Source organism: Leptopilina heterotoma, unplaced genomic scaffold (assembly GCF_015476425.1).
Source record: "Leptopilina heterotoma isolate Lh14 unplaced genomic scaffold, ASM1547642v1 Lhet_47, whole genome shotgun sequence".
NCBI lineage: Eukaryota > Metazoa > Arthropoda > Insecta > Hymenoptera > Figitidae > Leptopilina > Leptopilina heterotoma.
Genome location: NW_025111098.1, coordinates 3,401,126 through 3,426,584, shown reverse-complemented (window position 1 = coordinate 3,426,584; position 25,459 = coordinate 3,401,126). Strand labels below are relative to the sequence as shown.

The 25,459-nt window shown below is 28.8% G+C and overlaps 1 protein-coding gene across 1 annotated transcript; it reads left to right on the top strand.

The window, feature by feature from the left end:
• Positions 1–8,491: 8,491 nt before the first annotated feature.
• Positions 8,492–24,024, top strand: LOC122507432. Its single transcript, XM_043620133.1, has 2 exons — positions 8,492–9,644; positions 23,442–24,024. The coding sequence occupies exon 1, from the start codon at positions 8,503–8,505 to the stop codon at positions 9,601–9,603; it is 1,101 nt and encodes a 366-aa protein (XP_043476068.1). The 5' UTR covers positions 8,492–8,502; the 3' UTR covers positions 9,604–9,644; positions 23,442–24,024.
• Positions 24,025–25,459: the final 1,435 nt, after the last annotated feature.

Here is a 25,459-nt window from a genome sequence, read left to right as displayed (position 1 = left end):
CTGAAATTTTGTAAAATTTATTTGAAAAATAATTAATTTCTTTTAAGTATTTTGTTATAATTTTTAAAGAATAAAAAGTCTTTAAAGACCTATATAAAAATGAGAATTATTGAAAATTAGCTTCTAATTTTTTAAAAATTAATATTTTCAGTATTTTCAATTCACATTTCCAAAAATCTAAATACATACAAAAATTTAGAATTATTTTTAACATTTTGGAAAAAACATTTATATTCAAAATTTTAATTGACATTCATCAAAAAATTAATTTTTTTAATATTACAAAAACTCTTTTAAAGAAAACAATTAAAATTTGGTAAAATCTTTTAAAAATTATAGAATTTTTATTAAAAAATATTAATAAAAATGATCAAATTTTTGGAGAATTTTAATTATAAACAGGACCATAATTTCTTTAAAAATTCAGTAAGTCCAAAAAGTAAATATTCATAAATTTTTAATTACATTGTTCAAAGATAATTGAATCTTAAATAATTATAAGAATTAGTTTTTAAAAATATTTGCGATTGTTCACAACCGGAGGCGGCGTGGGGGTCAAAAATTGGTGAAAAATTGCCTATTTGGTTTATGGAACAACGACAAAATTTATACCTCTCACTCGTACCTCGTTCTCGATCTCCCTCTCTTTCACTCCTTAATCTATCTGTGAGTGAAGAAAGAAAAATAATTAGCCAATAAGGAAATAAGACGCCCATTTCGTATTTTGGCTTGAAAGTAAAATTCCCCACTTTTCCTTCCCCTATCAAATTCTGTTCCTCTCTTTCTACCTGACACGGAAAATGGAGAAAACATGATACCCCCTTCTAAACCCAAAAAGTGGGCATTACTTTCTTAACTATTCGTCTCTTTTTCCTTCCTACACTAAACTAAAAGGAGAGACAATACCTCCCTCCCTCTCTTTCTCTCTCACTGTGAACAGAATATATAAGGAAAGACTAACTTAATATATATAGATATAATAATAATATTCGCCTCTCTTTCGCTCCTACTCTAAACTAAAAGGGCAGGCGATACTTCCCTCTCTTTCTCTCTATCAATCTTTCTCTCTCACTGCGGACGGAATGTACACGCTCTGGACAGACTGAATGAATTCGAAGATTATTATAGTTAATTATATTTCTCACATTCGGCCATCCTACATGTCTACTTGGTCCCCAAGTAATACATTTATCTTGAACGTTGATAAAATTTTTATTAGACTTACAAAAATCTTTGAACTTTCAATTTTTTTTTTTTTTTTTTTTTTTTTTTTTTTTTTTATACTTATAACAACATATCATCAAATCGTTTTGGCAATTGGCGTTTTCTATTACTTCGACGTACATTTTCATTTTGATTTTTCGCAAGGTTTACAATTGTTTCGACATCTTCATTCTCACCTTCCAAACTTTTATTTATCACTCTCTTATCACTCTCTTTATCAGTTTCGATTTTAGATTCATCCTCGTTATTAGTTTCGATTTCGGATTCATTCTCACTTTCATTTTCGCTATCGTCTTTACAACCTCTCCAGATTCTAATTTGGCTCACATGTGCGGTTGTGTTTATACGAGATCCTACACCTTTTGAAATTATACTTTGCACTCTGTAAGTGTCAGAGGGAAGAACTTGCGTTATTACTAATGGGCCAACATTTCGTGGTTGAAGTTTCGTCGATTGTCCAGTACTTACACTTTTACAACTCATAAATATTATGTCTCCCACATTATAGGTGACACCTTTCATGCGATTCAAATCATACCTCTCTTTCGAATTACGCTGTTCTACCTCTATCCTTTCTTTTACTTCGTTCCACAATTCTTCAGGAATTTTATATTTTTCCGATTCTACTGTTAACTGTCTAGAAAACCCTTCCTGGAAACGAGGGATATAACCATAAACCATTTCGAAAGGGGTACGATTCGTGGTTTTGCAAATAGACGAATTTAAATCGCGTTCCAGTTTCTTAATTCCCAAGTCCCAATGCCTTCCTTCTAGATCAGTCAAACTCGTTATCAACGCAGGAAGAATAGTAGAATTTAAACGTTCCACCTGCCCATTCGCTTGCGGGTGGCGACTCGAATTTAGCGTGTGTTTTATGCCGTTGACTTGACAAAATTTTTCGAATTCTTTTGATGTAAAAGAAGTTCCTCGATCCGAAATAATGCGTTTTGGTGCTCCGAAGCGGCCAATAACTTCTTCTAACTTGCGAACCGTAATAGCAGATTTTTCATCACGGACTGCGAATAAATGTACAAACTTCGTTAAATTACATATAACTGCTAGTATATATTTGTTTTCTCTTTCGGACGAAATAAATGGACCAAGATGGTCAATATTAAGAATCTCGAATGGTCTTGAACCCGGTGGAATCGGGTGAAGCTGACCAGCTTGTCTTCCTGGTTTCCTTTTCGCTAATAAACATTCTACGCATGAATCAATGTGTCGCTTGATGTACTTACGCATGCCAGGGAAGTAATAAAATTGTGAAATTCGTTTAAAAGTCCTTTCAACGCTAAATAAAGTGACTACTCAAATCATGATTTTTAATCACTACAGCTTTACGCATAGAAGCAGGAATTACGTATCGTTCATTTTCATCTATAATTTTATATAACAATCCGTCCCTAAGCATGTAATCTCTAATTTCTCCAATTTCTCTACGCGTTCGCTCATTTTCCGGTTTTTTTAGTATTAAAATTTTTCGATTTAATTTTTCATCACTTCGTTGGAACATCAATATTTCATCTTCGCGTATTGAAACGTTAAATATCATACCCGATTCTAAATTTTCGTTAGATTCCTCGACTGGAGCACGTGAAAGCGCATCGACGTGCTTCATTCTTTCTCCTTTTCGATGAGAAATACTGAAATCAAAATCTGCAATTGAATTGAGCCAACGGATAATCTGAGAGTTCTTTGTACTTAGTTTTTGAATATGGACTAACGCTTGACAATCTGTTATTACTTCAAAATGTAAACCAATCAAATACTGTCTCAGTCTCTCCATGGCCCAAATAATTACTAATAACTCGAGCTTACTAGAGTGGTAATCGCGTTCTACATCCGAAGTTCGTCTACTTATTGCATAGACTAAATGCAATTCATCTGATTCATTTTTCTGAAATAACATCGCGCCCAATCCTTCACTAGAGGCATCCGTATGGAGTTCAGTGTGTTTAGCGTTAATATTATAATAAGCTAAAACGGGTCGAGAAGTTAATAATTGTTTAATTGTTGAAAATGCCGATTCTTGACGTTCGTCCCAAGAAAACTTTTAACTTTCTTTAAACAATTCTGTGACAGGTAACATAATCCTCGCGAACCCTGGAATGAATCTCCTGAAATAACTAGCAAGACCGTGAAATCTACGCGCTTCATAAATGTTCTTCGGAACTGGAAATTCTTCAATTGCACGCAACGTTCGTGAACCAGGACTCATCCCCTTTGAACCAAAAACAAACCCCAAGTACTCAACTTCGTCAAGCCCAAATTTACACTTTTTCAGATTCAAAGTTAAACCCGCATCTTTCAATAAAATCAAAACTTTTTCTAATTTTTCCAAAAGTTCCTCCCACGAACGCGCATGAATTAAGATATCATCGAAGTATGTCAAAGCTAGCTTATGCCCGAATGGACCAAAAATCATTTTCATTAGCTTAGCAAAGTAAAACGGCGCGTTCATTAATCCAAACATTGCCCTCTCGAATTGGCCCGTTTCATCTGGAGTAATGAATGCCGTTTTTTCTTTGGCTGTTTCCGTGAGTGGAATTTGTAAATACCCTTGCTTCAAATCTAAAACTATGAAAATAACTGCTCCAAATAATTCTTCTAAGCCGTCATCAATATTGGGGAGTGGAAAGTTCATTCTAATGGTATTTTTATTAAGACGACGATAATCTATTACCAATCTGTAGGTACCATCAGCATTCTTGACTAATATACACGGACTCGCGTATTTACCATTTGTTTCTTTCGCTATTTTAAGTGCTTTCCACTCACCAACTTTAGTACTCATTATTTCTCTTTGTTCAGCACTCGCTTTAAATGGCTTCGAATAAGGTGGAATACTTCCAGGTTTCTCTTGTATATCCATTTCTATTAAATGAGTACACCCTAATTCGGACATGTTCATTGCAATACATCTACGATATTCATTAAGTAATGAAAATAATTCCAATTTTTGATCACAAGTAATTGAATTATGAGTTAAAATATCGGCCTCGGTTACAGGTTCTCTACGCGGTTCTAGAATTGGAGCCTCTCCCTCGATTGATAATATTAAATTTTCTAACTTTTGTCCCTTTTTTAAATCTGCTTGAACTTTACTGCGATTTTTTATTGGTAACATTACATCGTTATCGTCAACTTTTACGCGAATAAAATTAACTGATCCAGGAGAAATGCACACAGACTCGGAAACTTCAACATTTTGGCCACTGGTTGTTTGGTTTTCTATTATCGGGTATTTCTGAAAACAAAATTCATTTTTGTACAAGAATTCTAATCGATCTCCTACTTTAAAATAAGCAACTTGTGGAAGTTCAGTAAAATTTCGACCTATAAGGACGTCATATTGTTGTGCATCGTCGGGTACAACTCGAAAACGAATATTATCTACACAACAGTCATCCACTTTTAAATTCTCATTAATAACACCATTTGATTTAGTTTCGAAACCCCCAAATCCGATTAGTGTACTAACAGCTGAAGTAAAATTAAAATTATTCGTTAAAACCGCAGATGCCTTGATGAGACAATCAGAACTTCCTTGGTCGACAACCGCTAAAATCTCTTTCCCGCCAACAAAAATTTTCTTTTCATATTTAGCGTTACAATCATTATTTTTATTATCTGTTTTTATTTCATTAACTTCAGCTTTCGAAAGAGATTTTTTCGGCTTTTTACAATTCTTTAAAATGTGCCCTGAACCTTCACAATTAAAGCAAATTATTTCTTTTCTTTCTGGACAATTTTTAGCAAAATGACCTACCTTATGACATTTATAACACTCACGCTCCTTATTTACATTACCAGTGTTTGTATCATTTGATGTCATCGGATGATCACTGCTACTTCGGGCTGAATTAAATCGTCGGTCCTCTTCCTTTGCTGTCCAATGGTTCCTTGAAAATTTTAATGAATCACGAGCTTGACTGATTCGTGATTTTCTCGATGCTTCCAGTGTTTCCAACTCACTTATGCTTCTTAAGATATCGTCAATATCAAAGTGTGTTTTTGTCAATATCGCCGTGCTTATTTCTTTTGACCACAATCCAACTGCGACTTGTGTTTTTATTTCATCTAACTCCATATTTAATGCTTTACACAATCTCACCTTATCAAAAAAATATTCTTTTGTGTTTTCACCAGCCAGTTGAACGCGATTTTGCATTTCTGTCCATTTTTGAGTCAAAGACTTGTCAACCATAAACGTCTGTTTAAATGCATTTCGAAATGACGTCCAATCATTAATAGAATCAATATTTGCCAAATACCAATTTTTGGCAGCTCGGGTTAAATGACTTCTTGCAGTCTCAAAAGCGATAGCATAAGTCCAACGATGAAGATTTGCCGTCGTCTCTAATTGCTTTATCCAAACATTCGCATTAGCAGGACCGGACAAACCATCAAACTCTGCAATGTTGTGTGACAGGTCGGGAAGTACACTAAACATCGGTTGTGGCGGTTGTGGCGCTGCAGTTTGTCTTTGAATAGCTGCTACTAAAGTTGCATTCTGTTGTATCATTTGATTCATCATGTACATCATTTGGTTCATATCGTTATTAACAGGTGGCGTCCTTTGATTATTCTGCGAATTATTTGTCACATTTACATTTTGAGGACCTGCTTGCTGGTTACTGTGAAATCCAATTTGCAACAATGCAGCCGCAGCTGCCTTTTCCTCTTCCATATTTCACAATTAAAGGAAAAGGGAGAAGAAAAAAAATTCTTTTTCTTTATCACTATTTATTCATTTTTCAAGTCTTTTTAACTTGCTTCTATACACTTTCCCTCGGCACTACTTAAACGTGTCTCGACATGCACGTCAGCCATCTCGTTTTTTTTTTTCAATTCGCACTATTGTCACTACAATTAACTTTTTCTACAATTTTCATCGACTCACGACACTTCACAATCAACTATGGAGCGAGTATTCCTGTATCCCACTTCTGAATTATTAAATTGTTCTTATTTCCTTTGAAATAAGAGTGGTTTACAAAAGAAACAGAGATTCACTATTTCGATTTAGACAAGTTTAATATTCTTTATTAAGTAAAATTATATTAGAATGGCAAAGTACAAATAATTGTTTTAAATAATTAATTCGAATTCTAACGCACTTAGGCAACACACAAATACTCTTCTCGATCGACTTCTCACATCAACTCTTCTACGTCTCTCTCACGTATCTCAACAACTGTTTCACAACGTCGCTCAAGCAACCGTAACATACGCAGCACTGCTGCCAACCTTAAAGTACTAATAATTCTAGTATCATTGACAATTACCAGATCATATTCAAATCAATCAATATAAACCAATTATATTTCTCACATGTATTGAAAAATTTTAATAAAATTCTTAGAAAAATTCAATAACTTTCAAAAAATTTCCTCGTAGAATGACTTTCAACATATCTAATATTTTAATAATATTTTCCAAAAAAATGCATTTATTTAAAAAAAAATTTAACGGAGTTCAACGCAAACATAATTTCAATTAGCGAAAGTTAGGTAAAGTCCTTTGCGTAGTGCTCAACAAAAAGGTACGCGATCTCGGTCCTCTGATTTGATGTAAAAACTTACCTAACTGACAGTGACGTCATGTGGTAAGGGGACGGCTGCTTGCGACCCGAGGACAAACCGAGTTTAGCCGAATGCAGTTAAGTAGTCGTTCGGCTCTGTCTCGACTGGCTTTTTGATGGAAGAACTTAGGTAATTGCAAGCGTTGCAGATGCAAAGTTTTTATTTCAAATCCAACGCTCGGACTCGACTACTTATTTGATACAAAAAACACACAAATGCCTTTAACTAAGTTTTTCCTTCAAATCTTACATTCGAGCTTGTTTTTTGGACTACGCAAAGTACTTTTCTTAACTTTTTATCAAATATTCTTTCATTTTCTGCAATTTCTTAGATTTTTAATATTAATTTTTTACAAACAATAATTTGCAAAAAAAATTTAAACTATAACTATTAGACGCAGTTTTTTCTTACGAGTTCATTGATACCAAAAACTCATTTTTCACAAAAATGTCAGTTAACTAAGTTTTTATATCACACGGCAGTATTTTGGTAAATTAAATTTTCGACACTGGGTTAAAAATAAATAAAAAAGAAAAATTGAATATACATATTACATATTTTATATTATAAGCAATAAGCGCAGAAGAACGGGTGGTCCAGGCAAATGCGAGTACTCCTTATTTCAAGACATTCTGTAGGTGCAAAACTTATTATTAAGAAATGTATTTAAGAAAATTGTAAGAAACACTTGTATAGCTAGATAAGCTTAAGACGGAGGGTTAATGAATTTTATTGGATATTAATTAATATTAATACAATTCAATATCTTATAGTCTTCTTTTATTATTTTCGTTAATTTTATTACCTTTATTTATTATTTCTATACTTTTTTATAGTGAGAATTCTTCTACCGATGGTCATGAAAGCAACGCTGAGTATTCGGATAACCAGTTCTTAGACTGTGACGAGAGCAGGGATGACTCATTCTCAGACGATGAATCCTGCGAAACTTGGAATGATCAAAATTCACTAGATTCTACTAGTGAATCTGAAGATAATATTAATGAATTTTCTGAAGAAGGTGAAACTGTTGGAGAAATTTTTGTTAATAAACTTCGAGAATGGGCTATAAAATTCAATATAGCTTTGATTGCTTTGACTGCATTACTCGTCCTTTTGCAACCAGTTATAAATTTTCATTTGCCTCTAGATGCACGAACTCTAATGGAAACGTTGAGAATAGTTAATATCTCTGAAATGAGCAATGGTCATTACTATTATTTTGGACTCAAACGTGCTATTGAGGGCATTAAAAAAGAATATAAAAGAAATGGCAAAAAAGTTACAGAGATAAAACTAATCTTTAATGTCGATGGTTTGCCAATTTTCAAATCCACGAAGAAAGGTTTATGGCTCATCTTGTGTTCAGAAATAAATGCCCGAGAAGTGTACCCTATTGGAGCTTATTTTGGTCCAAGTAAACCTAACGATGCAAATGAGTTTATGCAGGAATTCGTTCAGGAGTTATGTCAAATAATTGAAAATAAAGATGAAAGTGTGAAAGTTTCGTGTTGGGCTTTCATATGTGACGCACCAGCTAAATCCTTCCTGCTGTACCTAAAAGGACATACAGGCTATAATAGCTGTCCTAAATGTGTCATTACCGGAAAATATATTATATCTAAAACCAAAAAAAGGTAAAAAAAAGGTAAAAAAAGGAAGAGTTGCTTTCCCTGGAATTGGACCTTTTACTATGAAAACCGACGAACAATTTTTGAAAGGAAAATATGATTTTAATGAAGGAAACGAGACAATTCTTAAGCAAATTCCTGGATTTGGATGCATTTCTGGAGTTCCACTAGATTATATGCATCTTATATTGTTAGGTGTTATGAAAAAATTGATTAAGATGTGGCTATTGGGACCTCTAAAAATTAGGTTACACATTAAAAAGGTAAATACACTTTCTAAAAAACTATTGACTTTACGGCATAGTATACCAAAAGAATTCGGAAGGAAGCCAAGATCCTTGCTGGAATTCCGATATTGGAAAGCTACTGAATTCCGTACATTCTTAAAGTACACTGGGCCAATAGTACTAAAAAATATTCTACCTGAATTAATGTATGAGAACTTCATACTTCTACATAGTGCTGTCACAATATTATGCAGTCCAAATCTCATTGCAGAATCGAGAAATATTGATTGTGCCCAAGAAATGTTGGAGAATTTTGTCACTGGTTTTCAATCTATATATGGGAAAGAGTTTGTGTCTGACAATATTCACAATTTGCTCCATATATGCCAGGATGTCAAGAAATACGGACCACTAGATCGATTCAGTGCATTCAGGTTTGAAAATCATATGTCCAGTATTAAAAGAATGATTCGGAAAGGAGACAAACCTCTGGAGCAGATTGCACGCAGATATCACGAAAAGGAGATTGCTGGAAAGAAATTGGCGATTAAGGAACACTTTATTTTAAAACAAATACATAACAGTGGACCCATAACAGAGACTTGCAATCATGTTTGGCAGCAATATAAGATTTTAGAGTGTGATTCGTACATTATTGACTGCAATGTGGATAAAGAAAGATGTATTTTATTGAAAAGCGGAACATTTTGTAAAGTTCTAAACATTATAAAATGCAACGATAATGAAATTAAATTAATTGTAAACAAAATTTCTTCTATCGATAAACTCTATGATCAACCGGATTCTAGGTATCTCAACATTCATATTGGAAGCAAGGACAATGATTTGTTTACAACCGATATAAGCAATGTCCTGCATAAAGTTTGGAGAGTGTCAAGTTCCAGAGGATTAATCCTGCTCCCCCTACAACACTAACGACAACAAATATTTAAAATTTCAATTCACAAACTGAAAAGGTAATGTAACTTTATTTATAATTATATATAATATAATTTTCATTTCTCTCGACTAATTTTATGCAAATTTTATAAAAATAGTAGATATTGAAAATAATTGTATTTCGAAAAGTTTTTAAAAATAATTAAACATTACAAAGTATTATATTCAAATTTTTGACAATAATTGAATTCTTCAAAACGATTTTATTAGAATTTTTTTAAATAATTGAATTTCCAAGTAGAAATGCATTATTTTTAAAAAATAATTAAATTCTTGTGATGAATATTATTATATATATATATATGCGAAAATAATTGAATTTTGGGGAATAATTTTCTTGTTTATCGAGATAATTGAATGCTTGGAAAGAATTTTATTAAAATCTAACAGAATAATTGAATTAAAATTGTAGTATTAAAAATAATTGAAATCCTGCGATAAACTTTATCATTTATGCGAAAATAATTGAATAATTGCTAACAATTTTATTAAAATTTTCAAAACTAAGTGAATTACTGGAAAGAATTTTATTATTTGTACAAAAATAATTGAATTCTTACGAAGATTTTTACAAAAAATCTTCATAAATAATTGAATTGCAAAAAGTTTTTAAAAATAATTAAATTTTATAAAGATATCTGTTAACATTTTTTTAAATAATTAAATTCTTGCGAATGATTTTATTACAATTTTTTAAAATAATTGAATTTCCAAGAAGAAATCGATGGGTGTTACGAAAATAAACACAATCAAGATTCATGACGAAAAAAAACACTCTCGAAAAAAATATAACCAAAAATACAGTTTTCCAGGCTCGGTAACCTTCTTCAAAAATATGGCAAATTTTAAAGTATAGGACAGGGGTGAACGGAGTGAAGGGGAAGTAGTTCCGCCACCCTGGTAGGTAGCGCTGATGTCGAAATGAACATGTGACAGCCGCGAAAGTTTGTTTTGAAACCAACTGTCATTCGTGTGTGGTTATAGTACCGTTTTGATTTTTAATTCTTTCGAAAAAATAATTTGAATTTACAAATAGAAAGTTTAAGTAAAATCCATGGAGGAATTTGTGTCGTGCCCGGTTGTGGTTATTGTAAGAGAGTGTGTGGTAAAAAACAACTTTGTCACAAAATCCCTAGAAAAGACAGCATTAGAAAGAAGTGGTTAGATAAAATCGGATGTCCAAATTTAAAGACCCTCACTGATAAGGAGATTACCTCCAAGGAATTATTTGTTTGCCCTAATCATTTCTTACCCAGTGCTTATTTAATAAAAACTCAAAATGGTGCTTCAAGATTAAAAAACGATGCAGTTCCGACAGAAAATTTAGTGCCATCGCAATCAGAATTTTTGTCAGGTGATATTCATTTACATCAGAACAAATCATCTTTGGAAACAATTGTCCTAGATATTTCTGCAACCACTTCTGTAATTAATGAATCACCTGCGCAAGAAACCTCGGAAAATCGAATTGATTTGAACACAGTAAGTTGTAATTTGCAAAATTTCTTTTATAAAAATATAAGTTTCATAAAAAAATTTCATTTTTTTCGAAAATTTTATAAGCACATAAAATTGTAATACATTTGTTATTTTGTATGTAAATTAGTATAACGTTCTACTCTTAACAGGCTATCGACTCTCATGCGACACCTTTTGTCCAAGAACCTATGGACACTTCAATTGTGCAACATTCTGAGCCTTTGAACGAACCTGGGATACCAAATTTATTTAATGCGGAAGACAAAACTCAGCAAATGGAAACATCAAGTGAAGCAGAACAAAATAAGGAAAATGAAAGTATTTTTACGAAAAACGGAACCACAGAACGCTCAAATTCGCTAGAATCATAAAACGTTTACGTTAGACCAAATAGTCGACGCTCTTGGAAGGAACTGTCTTCTGCATCATCACTCAGAGAGAGAGAGTTATTTAAACGTTTGCAGTCGAAAAAGGCTAAATTATACAATTTACAGAGAAGGTTGCAAAGGTATCAACTTTATAACATAATCAAAAATAATTAAAAACGCACACTTTTGATTGTACAGATTATAAATGAAATTTTAATTTAAAATTAGATTTCATTTAAAAAATCGTTATATTGATACAAGAAAGTAGTAATTATGAGTAGTAATAGTAGAATGTATTGTAATGCGATTAATAAATAACTTATTTCTAAGAGTAGTTTCGTTACATTCCAAGAACCCATATATTCCTTCTATATTAGATGTAAACGCAAGTTGAAAAAGCCAGAAGACTGTTTAGAAACGAGAAGATGTCAGCGAATTCTCCACAAACTAACGAGAGTACAGCAATCATTTATAGAAATGATTCTTAGAAATGGACTCAGAGATCCTTCAGGCCGGCGATTTACAAATGAAGAGCAAATAATATGCTTATCTATTTATAAAACTTCAGCCAAGGCCTACAGGTATTTGAGGACATTTCTACCATTTCCATCTGTTACAACTTTAAAGAAAAGTATCGATGGATACTGGAGTAACAGAAGAAACTAGGGCTCGATTAAAAGTAGCTGGACACGCGGCAGTATCTGCAAAAGAAAAGGCTGTGGTTGTAATGTGGGATGAATTGCTGTTAGGTTTAGGTTTGCAGTACGATGAAACTAAAGATAAAATTGTTGGGTTTGAAGATTGGGGAAACACCCGCACAAATAAATTCGCTGACCATGGACTCGTTTTTATGTTGCGATTTATCGACAGCGGCGATATTCTTCCAATATCCTTCAATTTTTGCGAAGGACAAACAACGAAAGGGCAACTATCATTCTGCATTAAAGAAGTTATAGGGGCTGTGAAGGAAGCAGGTTTCAACGTCGTTGCAACAATATGCGATGGAGGAAGCAGCAATCAATCAGTAATTGATACTTTTTTGCATGATACTGAAAAACTAAAAGGAAGTGAATATATTTTGAGGTGTAAGTTCATTGTTTTGTGAATTGATATAAGTTTTAAAATAACTAGAATATATTTATGCATTATTTTTATAGATGGCTGCTTCATTTTGTATGACATGGAAATAATTCCATTATTTGATCCACCTCATATGATAAAATGCTCAAGGAATAATCTAATTGACAAAGATCTCGAATTTAATTTTGATCCTAAAAAAAGACCATCGGAGAGGACATTTGCTTCTTGGGAACATATCATAGATGTGTACGAAATTGACATGTATGGAATGCAAAATCAAAGGTTTTTGCCAAAACTTATGGATAGACATATATATCCTAATAAGATAAAGAAAATGCGAGTGAAGAACGCAATCCAGATCTTAAGTCTCTCTGTTGCAAGCAGATTGGAAAGTTTAGCAGGGGAAAAGGGTATTTATTTATTTAAAAATTTAAATAATGTATTACCATCTAATAAGCTCATTTAAATTGAAGAATTAAATAGATATTCGATTCAATAATATCGGTTTCTTCATCATATTTTTCTTCTAATGCATTAAAAATCAGTTCTACTTTTCTTCAAAATAACTTATTTTCTGTTCTATTAATTATATATTTATAAAAATAAATTATAATTAAAATTGAAATTTCTAGAGAGAAATACATCCTTGGGACCTAGAAAAATCCCCGACGAAGGTGCGAATACTGCATGGGTCTGTGCATTCTTTAATAAATTAGCAGACGCATTTAATGGAAAAGTACAAACCGACGAACAAAGTCCATTCCGAACATTATTGACTGATGACAGTTTTCATATTCCTTTTTTTAAAGAAGCCATATCCATATTAACTCGAATGCGATTTGTTGATAAGAAGACGAAAATCCCAGTAACTTGACAACCGCCAACCCTTCGGAATTTAATCTCAACAATTCGAGGATTCATTCATTTATGGGAGAAATTAAAAGGTTTAGGTTTTAAAAATTTAAAAACTAAACACCTTAATCAAGATCCACTCGAGAATTTTTTTTCGAGAATTAGAGCTTGTGGAAATTCCAATAGAAAACCGACTTGCTATCAGTTTATAGGTTCATTTAAAACATTAGTAATAAATAATATGAGCAAAAGTCGTTCTGATGGAGCCAATTGCATCGATGATGGAAGTAATTTTGTTCTTTCCTGGCAAAATTACTTTGGTCCCATTGATGTTGAACCTCAGACAAATTCAACACGACCTGCTGTAAATGTACCTAAGTCGAAACTGAAAGCAACTTATTGTAAAACAGATCCAATTCCTGAAAAAAGTACAATTTCAACGGCTACAGATTTTGTTTTGAAACAAATTTGCAAAAAATTACCATTTTTTGGGTCGTGTGAAGTATGCAAGATTGTTGTGGACAAACTTGCTTTTACTCCATCAAACTCCCGATTTGCTTCTCGATCTTGTTTAGAGGAAATTCACTCCGACTTAAAATCAATTCTTCGCAGAATTTTGAGTTCAATTTTACATGAAAAAGGAATTGTTGTTTTTCTTTTAGATTTTTTAAAGAAGGAAGTTCGAACAGAGATATTTGAATGTCATGAACACAGAGATCAAACAGTAGAATTGTTTTTGACTCTTTGTATTCAGCAATATATAGCTTCCACCACAGCATTCCTTGTTGCAATTTTAAAAGGAAAAATTGGTTTCAATTTGACTAAGAATCCAAATGCTAATTTCCTTGTAATAAAAGCATTAGCTAAATGGAAATCCATTATAAAAAGTCAGCACACTTTCTCAACTCTGCAAAACTTCTAATTTAACAGTGAGTGAAAAGCATCGAGAAAGCATTTGTAAAAATGTTAGGCGAATTTAAAATGTGAAAAATAGTATTTTTTTAAAAACAGAGGAACAAATATTTGAAAAAATTATCATTTTAAATTATATAAATTTCTAAACTGTACATTTTAAACTTATTTTAAATTCGTTTCCAAATTAATTTAGTTAATTTTTACAAATTAACTTTGTAATTAATTTATATTAAAATTATTAATACTTAACTAATATTACAAATTAATTATTAATATTTACAAATGTGGACATTATTGATTAAATATTTATTAAAAAATATTGGATTTGATTCCATTATTTATATAAATATTTACAAGTGAATAATTAATTAATATTTTTTGTGAATAGTACATTTAAAAAACGTTTTTTTATACGAAAATTATTATAATAAATTATTATATGTAATTATTTAAATTTAAAATAAGTAAAGGAACGTAGAATATAAATTTTTCCTTTAGTTTAATAAAGTTTGTAAAATTAAAAAATTTTTTTTTTTAATTATGTACTGTTAATCTTATTGTTATCTTTGAAATATATGGACGACATAAAATTAATATTTAAAGTGTATAATTTCTTTTTATTCTATCTGATTTTCAGCAGCCAATAATATTATAATTTGATTTTTAATAATAATATATATAAATTATTATAAAATTAACCAAATTCCAGATGCCTGCGATGACAGATTACAATTCTTATATCTTTTTTTTGTAATTTTATATTAAATAAATAAAAAAATTAAAAATACTTTAAAAAACATCTATTAACACTAACACATTCAAATTCAAAGTTAGTTGCACCCTTCTCCTAGGTGGCGCTTAGTGTCAAAATCTACGCCATATTCAATACATGGTAGATTACCAAGCCTGCAGTTTTCATTTGAAGTTTTCTGCTAAAATAAGAGAGTTTTTTCAAATTTTCTCTTTCGTGTTGTAATATTTATTAAAAAATTTAATATAATCACCCACATAGCACCATAGTATGAGGTAAGGTTATGTTGAGTACTAATCGTAAGGCACATAAGGTTACACAATATTGCTGCGGTAGACCTGAGGTGAACTAAAAACTTCCGCCATGGAGGTAAGGTTACATGTTAGGGTGTGGTGAGTATATATGATAAGGCCATGGTAACCTTACACGTTAAGGTTAAGGTAACCTTACACGTTAAGGTTGATGTAACCTTACACGTTAAGGTTGAGGTAACGTTACATGTTAAGGTTGAGGTAAGGTTACATGTCAAGGTTGAGGTAAGGTAATTATTAAGTTGTAAGGTTGAGGTAAGGTTAAGGTAAGGTTGTGATAAATTTACCAGTTATGGAAAATATTAAAAAAATAATTAATAAATAAATATTCAATTAAAAAGTTAGTTTGTTGCTCTTCTCTATTTTGGAAACCTGACATGAAGCAGAAAATTTTGAAAACAAATTTGGGGGGACTGGGATTCGAACCCGGGATCGACGCGCATAAACCTATCATTCTAACTAACTGAGCTAAGTAGAGAACTGGCAGAAGGAAAATTAATGTTGCCTTTAAGGTGAACCAAGAAGATGATTAACTCCTTAAAGGCAATATTAATTTTCCTTCTACCAGTTCTCTACTTAGCTCAGTTAGTTAGAATGATAGGTTTATGCGCGTCGATCCCGGGTTCAAATCCCAGTCCCCCCAAATTTGTTTTCAAAATTTTCTGCTTCATATCAGGTTTCCAAAATAGAGAGGAGCAACAAACTAACTTTTTAATTGAATATTTATTTATTAATTATTTTTTCAATATTTTCCATAACTGGTAAATTTATCACAACCTTACCTTAACCTTACCTCAACCTTACAACTTAATAATTACCTTACCTCAACCTTGACATGTAACCTTACCTCAACCTTAACATGTAACGTTACCTCAACCTTAACGTGTAAGGTTACATCAACCTTAACGTGTAAGGTTACCTTAACCTTAACGTGTAAGGTTACCATGGCCTTATCATATATACTCACCACACCCTAACATGTAACCTTACCTCCATGGCGGAAGTTTTTAGTTCACCTCAGGTCTACCGCAGCAATATTGTGTAACCTTATGTGCCTTACGATTAGTACTCAACATAACCTTACCTCATACTATTGTGCTATGTGGGCAAATTATTTTTTAAAAATAAAACTTCATTTTTTAATTTAAAAATCTGGAGTGTTAGTTTTCTTGCAAATAAATTTTAAGAGTGTTTTTCTTCGTAACACCCATCGAAATGTATTATTTTTTAAAAATAATTGAATTCTTGTAAAGAATATTTTTATTTATATGCAAAAATAATTGAATTTTGTAAACAATTTTATTAAAATGACTCAACATAATCGAATTTTCGGGAATTGATATAATTAAATTTTTAAGAATAATTACATTTTTTGATCAATTTCTAAAAAATTGTATTTAAAATAAATTGAAGCCCTGCGATGAATTTTATTATTTATGAGAAAATAATTAAATAGTTGCTAAGACTTTTATTATTTATACCAAAATAATTAAATTGTTAAAAAATTTCGTTTTTAAATGTTTAAAAAGAATTGAATTTCTGTGAAAAAATTTGTAATTTTTGTGAAAATAATTAAACTTTTCATAAGAATTTTGATAATCCTTGGTTTGAATAATTAATTTTATCAAAATATAATAAATGTTATAAAAATTTTACTTTAACTAATTGAATTCTAGTGGAAAATTTTATAAGTGAAAATAATTGAATTCTTCTATTAATTAATTTAAAATTCTTCGATGGATTTTCTTATTTATAAAAATATAATTGCATTAGAATTTTAACAACATTTTTTTTTAAATTCAATTTCCATGAAAAATATTATTAGTAAAAGTAATTGAATTATTGTAAAAAATTTATATAAAAATTTGGTTCAATAATTGATTTTTGTTTAAAATGGTTGAAAAATAAAAATGCTCAAAATAATTAAATTCCTATAGAAATTTTATTATTTATAAAAATAATTGAATTGTGGGTGAATTTTAAAATTTTTTTAATTAATTGAATTGTTTTGCGAAATTTTAAGAAAATACTAAATATTGATAATAATTGAATTTCTAGTATTTTTTGAAAATAATTGAATTGTTTTAAAGAATTTTATTACAATCTTTGTGAATAGTTCTTTAATCTCTAGTCATTAGCGTATTTAAACTAGTGGAAAATCTCTAAAAAAAGAAGTAGCAGCTTTTAGTTGCTGAAATCTAAAAAAGTACCCAAATAGTACAGGGTTGGCTCAAATATTTAATTTTATTTTTCCCTGAGTTTTCCCTGATTTCCAGATAAAATTTTTACTTTTTTCCTGACCTTAAAGAATATTCTGATTCACTCTAAAAATTAGTAGATAATCAAGTAAAGATGTTCTATTACATTTATTTACAAATTTCATTAACTGTAATTTGTTTTTAAATTAATTTTTATTAGAAAATTCTACGGGAATTCAATTATTTAAATACAAAAATAAATAATTTATTGAATAATTGAATGTTTGCTAAAATCGAATTCTCATAAAGAGTTTTATTAATAAATTTTTAAATAATTGAATTCTTTATTCGTAAAAAAAATTGTAACAGAACATTTTTTGGAGTAAAATTTTTTCCTTTACTCTCTTAAAATTTAAAAAATTTCAATTTCATTTTCAATTAAATTAAATTCAAATGTTTGTTGAAAACACTAAAATAATTCAATTTTGGAGAAATTGCAAATAATTTATTGCAGAAATTCAATTATTTTCAAAAGTAATAAAATTCATCTCATAAAATTCAATTATGTTTAAAATTAAAAAAAAAATTTTCGTCAAAATCCCAATTATCTTTGTAAATAACAAAAATTTTAATTTTCCCCCAAAGTTCAATTATTTTCAAAAATGACAATAAAATTCTTGTCCTAATTTCAATTATTTTCAATATCTGAAAACCTCCACGGAATAACGATCTATGGCACATTTTGTCAAAAATGAGATTATGATGAAATAATATACAATTAATACCAATAAACACATAAATGTGATTAAAATGTGCAAATAAATTATATAAAATGCAAAATTTTATATTATTTTATCACATTTTCTGGTTGGAATAACGATCTATGGCACAATAAAAAAAACAATTTGTTAATTTAACTTAGCAATAACTTCATGTCAGAAATGAATGTCATAACCAAAATGTGTGACAAAAATAGTTTAGGTATTCAAAATGCTATTAATCATTTAAATAACAGCAAAAAGAGAAAAATAAATATTAATGATTGGAAAGACGTAAAAAGAAAATGTCAAAAAGATGCAGGGCAATCATATATCTCGAGAAAAAAGAAACAACTTATTGATGAAAAAGTTCCACCGCAGCAAGTAAATATAACCTTTGTAAAATAATTTTTTTATTTATTAACGAATTTGACAAATTCTAATGTATATTTATTTTAAAATAAAAATATAAAATGGAATATTAAATTATATATTTAAAAAAACATCTTATTTCTTTTATTTATTATATCGTATTTTTTGACAGAATCGAATTTGTAATCCACGGACTTGTAACAAAACTGGATGTATCGAGATAACATTACAAGATAAGATGTGTTATTATGAAGCTTTTTACAAAGTTCCTTATGATGAACAATCTTTCATTCTCTGTGGCTGTATAAAAAAGTGCAAAACTAAAAGAAGAAAGAAGGGCAAAACAGACCTTTCATCACGAAAAGGAGTCTCTTTTGAGTATAATCTTAACGGAAAGCCGGTTTGCAAAAAAACATTAATTCATACATATTCAATAACTAATAGACGCATTCAGACACTGCAAAATAAATTGAAAATGGGAATAGCTGTCCCAAAAGATAACCGTGGAAAACATAAATCGAGACCACATTTGATTGACGAAAGTACTTTGACTTTAGTTAAAAATCACATTGCCAGTTTTCCAAAACAAGAATCGCATTACGGTCGTTCTAAAAGTGAGAAAGAGTATTTAAGTTCTGATTTAAATTTAACTCGAATGCATAATGCATTTTTAAAGCAACATCCAGAAGTCCAACTGAGCAAGTCATCTTACGGCAATATATTTAAAGAACATTTTAATTTACAATTCGGGCATCCTAGAACAGATACTTGTAGACAATGTGACTTATTGCATGTGCAACGAATCGCCGCATCTTCTCAGGAAGAATTAGAGAAAATAACCATGATAAGCCAACAACATCACGAAAAGGCAGAAATTTCATACAAAAATTTAAAAGAAGATTGCTCGAGATCTGAAATTGACAACAACGTCGTTACACTCTGCGTTGACTTACAACAAGTCTTACTGTGTCCCACACTTACTCATTCAAATAAGTTTTATCAGAGACAACATTCAACCTACAATTTTGCGATTCATAATTTTCAGACTGGTGAAGCTGTTATGAATTTATGGACTGAATGCATTGCTAAACGTGGATCAGCTGAAATTGCCTCCTGTGTTTTGAAGCATATTATGGATAATTACCCTCTTCTGAAAAATAACGAAGAAAGGAAACTTATTGTTTGGAGTGATCGTTGTGTTGGTCAGAACAATAACTGGCGAATGTTATCCTTATATCATTACTTGGTTAAATCAAAATATTTCAGCGAGGTAAATCAAAAGTTCTTAACTACGGGACATAGCTTTCTTCCATGTGATAGGGATTTTGCCTTAATTGAGAAGAGAAAGAAGAAAACTAATGTGATGAGTCCTTCAGATTGGAAGTATGTAATAGCTGAAGCTAATTTATCCAAACCATTCAAAATAAATGAAATGCAATCAAGTGACTTCAAAGATTTTAGTCCTATTGAAGCGGACACGATCAAAAATAATAAAATGAAGATTACTGAAGCTATGTGGCTTAAAGTTAGTGCTGATGATCCAAATTTCGTATATTCTCGTGCAACACATAATACATCCGAGGCTTGGAAAATATTTAAAATCGTGGAAACAGAGGAAAATGAGCAGAAGAAAAAACAAACTACAGGCCGGAATAAAAAACAACCGAAACGAGTTCCACCTTCCATTAAAAAAACTTTGATTTTACCACATGAATTGCCCAATCTTTACGATAGTTTATTGCCCTTGAAAAAAGAAAAAAAATCTGATCTCCTGGATATGTGTAAATTTTTAAACAGAGATGCTAGGGAATATTATGAAAATCTTCCAGTTGTTGATTAAAAATTTTATGCTTTGTTATATTTCTTTTCACTAGAGTTTAATAAAACGAGGTTCTTTCTTTAACTGAGTTTTAATTTTGAGAATTTGTCATTTATTAATTAGAATTATTAAATTATTTTTAAAACTATTATTAAAATTATTAAATTAAATAAATATAATTATATAATATAATTATTATATAATAATTATATAATTATATAATAATTAATTATTATTAATTATTAAATTAAATTATTCAAAACTATTATTAAAAATATTTAATTATTAAATTAAATTATTTAAAACTATTATTAAAATTATTTAATTATTAAATTAAATTATTAAAAATTATTTATTAATTCGAAAAATCTTTAAAAACTATTATTGAAAATGTAAATTTAATATTCGCCTATATTCATACGAAAAAACATTTGCCTATCTCTATAGGTTGTAATGGAATAACGATCTATAGCACGTGAAAAACTCGCTTATTTTTTAATTTTTATAAAAATATTTAATGAAAAAGTGCAATTTTTCATTTATAAGACATTCTTTAATCACTATCTTTCTGTTAAACAGCTACACTTATATTGCATATGCTAATTTGATGAAAGTTTTCGTTTTTTGTGTCTCCTGTAAAATTTCTAAAATGTGCCATAGATCGTTATTTTGTGGAGGTCTTCATCTACATATTTTAATAAAATTTTCCAAAAAAATTCAATTATTTAAAAAAATATTTAATAAAATCGTGCACAAACATTTAATTATTGTCAAAAATTTAGTGTCTTAATTCCTGTGGAAAAATAATAATAATTAAATATTTATTTAAAAAAGACATTATTGATGTTTTTGAATAATTTTACAATTAAAGAAATTCGTAAAAATGTAACGGAACATTTTTTTGAGTAAAATTCTTTTACTTTATTTTCTAAAAAAATTCAAAAATTTTCATTTTCAATGGAAATTTGTAATTGACAAATAGAATTAATAAACGTTTGTTAAGTTTATTTTTGAAAAAACTTTGAACTTTATTAAAACAATTGTAATTAAAAAATTGAAATAATGTAAATTATTCCCTTATGAAAATTGAAAATTTTCTACAAAAATATTAAGAAACGGGAATACCTATGTAATGTTTTTTTTCCCAAAATAAAAGAATGAGTTTGTGAACAATATTGTTATTGAGAAATAAAATATATGCATAAAATGGATATTTACTTACTATTTCTTAATCATAATTTTTTAACAAATTTTCTATTTTTTATAAATAAACAAGAGAAAAATTTGCATAAATGAAATCAGTGAAACGAAATTTGTTATAAAAAAAGCATATAATAAACAAAATGGATAAATTTTTCATTTGTTAATCATCATTTTTTTTTTAATTTTCTTATTTCTAATATTACTTTATTATGAATCATGAAAAAATACCTGCATATTTTCGATTTGTCAAAACAAATTTTTTCTAAGGAAAAAAAAACAAAAGAATACACAAAAACTAACTTCAAGTGTGGACAGAATGAAAGAATGAATTATAGGATTATTATAGTTAATTATTATTTTTCCTTAGGAATTAAAATTCTTCAATACATTCAAATTCAAATCTTTTTGAAATTCAACGATTTATAAGAATATTATTACAAAACATAAAGAAGGCGATCGCCTTCTTTATGTTTTGTTATAATTTAAATTACCATACAATTTTTCAAAATAAGTCAATTATTTACAAAAATCCTAATAAAATCCTTCGCAAGAATTCAATTATTTTTACGAGCAGTACAATTTCTAAAAAAAATTCAATTATTTAAAAAAAAGGTAATAAAATTCGTTGCAATAATTTCAATTACTTTCATAAATAATAATAAATCGATTATTCGTTAATTGGTTTTAAAATTAATTTTTATAAGAAAATTCTACGGGAATTAAATTATTTAAATACAAAAATAAATAATTTATTGAATAATTGAATGTTTGTTAAAATTGAATTCTTATAAAGAGTTTTATTAATAAATTTTTAAATAATTGAATTTTTACAACGAATATTATTCAAGTTAATAAAAGAAAGGAATTTCGGTGAAGAATTTTATTATTTATAAAAATAATTGAATTCTTGAAAAAATTTTATGAAAATCTTTTTATATAATTGATATTTTTCGAAAAATTTTATGAAATTTTGTATTTAAAATAATTGAATTCCTGTGAAAAATTTTATTACTTATGAAAATAATTGAATTATATCGAAGAAATTTATTAAAAATTGAATAATTGAATTCCTGTGTGATTTTGTCAAAAATTTTATTAAAACTTTTTAAAATAATTGAATTTCAATGTAGTATTTTATTATTTATAAAGATAATTGTAATTTAGACGAGAATTTTTTTTAAATTTTTGAACATAATTGAAATTCTGCGAAGAATTTTTGTAACTGTTGAAAATAATTGAATTTCTGTAATCATTTGTAACTTTTCCAAAATTCAATTTTTTTAGTATTTTCAACTAAAATTCTTCTATCAATCTAGTATTTATAAAAATTGTAAAAATTATTTATAAAATAATTTATAAGTCATAATTATATGATAGTTTTTGAAAATTTAAGTTATTTAAAAAGAAATTATTGACAGAAGTAGAAAAAAATTGAAGGTTTTGTATTAAAATTTGTGGTAATTTCATAGTTTACGAGTCAAAAAGAAAAAAAAATTCATTTTTCTCATGAATTTTAAAAATTCAATTTTTTACAGTACTTTTCCCTGACCAATTTTACTTTCCCTGACTTTTCCCTGAATTCCCTGACCTGTGGCAACCTTGTAGTAGAATAATGTAAAAAAAAGTAGTAAATAGTAGGTTTTAGTATAAGAAAGACTGCGAAGCGTGGACAAATCACATCAAGAAAATCAATCTTTTTATGTTTTAGATTCTGGAGGTGTTCAATTTTGAAGTTTTCAATTTTTATTTTAATCAAAGGCCTCGTAAAATGAGTGAAGGATCGTCTGCTTAATAAATTAAGAATGATTATGACCGATCAGCATTAATTGGCGTCGACTTTTTAAATTGATTACAATATTCGTAAGGATCACAATGTTTTCCTCTCAGTGTTGCCTTGTAAAACCATTATAAATGACTCAAAAATCTAGATCAAATTAATAAAGAGAAAGGAAAACTAACACAGACCTTCGATTCAAAGAAGAAGCAATTTTTATAATCAATATGAAAATCACAAAAAAATGGAAGAAAAGTTGCATCGATATCGACAACGAAACAAGGAACCAGGAATTGAATTGGTTTTCCAATATTAGTATTAAAATTGCACCAGCGCCAGCAAAAACTCCAACATCCTCAACAGCTCATAAACCTGCGTAAGGTTAAAAACTATGATTGGTCGAAAAGTTAGTTAGAGAATAATTGTTACTACAAAAATTGGAATTCTAATTATTTTCTTTACTGTGAACTTAAAAGTGCTTATATAATTATACATTTTTAGGCAAATGCTAAATAAATAATAAACACCCTGAAAACCATAAAATTTTTAAATATTTTATTTTCGCCAATGAAAAAATGTTTAAAACTGAGTTTTTTTTCTAGAAGTGATAAATATAACAATAAAATATGCTATGTTTTCATAAATTTGTCTTTTTAATTAATTACTTTTTATATAAATCACACTTATAATGTGTATGGAAAAATATTGTTTAAGACCTGGAAAACCTGGAAAAGTCAGGGAATTTCATTCGAGAAAAATTATAGCAACCCTGTTTCTGTTTTATGACCTTCTTTCGAATTTTTCTTTAGTGATATGATTAAAAATGATTAAATGCTATGGTATATGTATTTTTATGCATTTAAATCTTGAAATTATTTTTTTTTCTTTTTAATAATTTTTTGATTGACATTAAATATTTAAGTTTTTTGGACTTAATTTTCCAGCCGACACGAAACGAAATGAAACGTAAATTTCAAAAACAAAATTTGCACAATCTAGCAGTTTTTTTATTTAAAATATTTAAAAAATATATATTTTTTCCCCATTTTTTCGACAATGGAAATATTGGTGAATAATCTACAGTTTAATAAACAGGCACGAAATATAATCCTACATATTTCATGAAAAATAAAAACTGCATTTAATATGTTATTTAAAAATTAAAATTAGGTTTACAAAAAAACAAAAATTAATTACACACAATTGATTTGCATTAAAAATTGTACTTTAATTTATAAATTTAATTTAACATTCTAAAATATATAAAAATGTCTACTACATTTTCTATAATAAAAAAACGCATTAAAAAGTATGATATAAACTTAAAACAAATAATGATAAGGATTATTAAAATAAGGACGCAATTGTTTTTCTTTATTATTCACAAACACCAACACCACAAAACACTAATTCAAAAATAAATATTCACTTTCACGTAATATTTAAGCAATTATAAAACTGTCACTACTTATTAAATTAAAATCAATATGTAAATGTAAACATTTAACTATGACATAACCTCACTTACCAAAAAAACTGTTACTACAGTTGGTAAAATAGAAATTAAAGTTACCTATAGTATAGAAAGAATCCAATAGGTAATGTGTATATTATATTTCCAAAAATGGATGCAAGTAGCGATTTGGTTGAGCGCGTTAAGGCGCTATCCCAGCAGCTGACTTTGAGACCTTTAGACTTATCAATCAGGCTATACAAAGGTTCGAGTCTGCTCACCCTCGCACGTTTAAGATTATTTTTTTTTCATTAAATACAATTTTTTATTTTAGGTCAATGAAAAATATGAAAATCTCTTAATTTTTTAAAACTTTTTAAACAATAAATTTGTCTACAAAAAAATTAAATAAGTTTTGGAAATTTCTAGATAATTTCCAAGAAACTACCTTTGGTAATTTCCAAGAAGTTTCCACGGGTAAATAACAAGAAGTTTCCAA

Bases quoted from the DNA above. Each gene is read 5' to 3' on its own strand.
- LOC122507432 (XM_043620133.1), top strand. From the start codon at position 8,503: ATGAAAACCGACGAACAATTTTTGAAAGGAAAATATGATTTTAATGAA.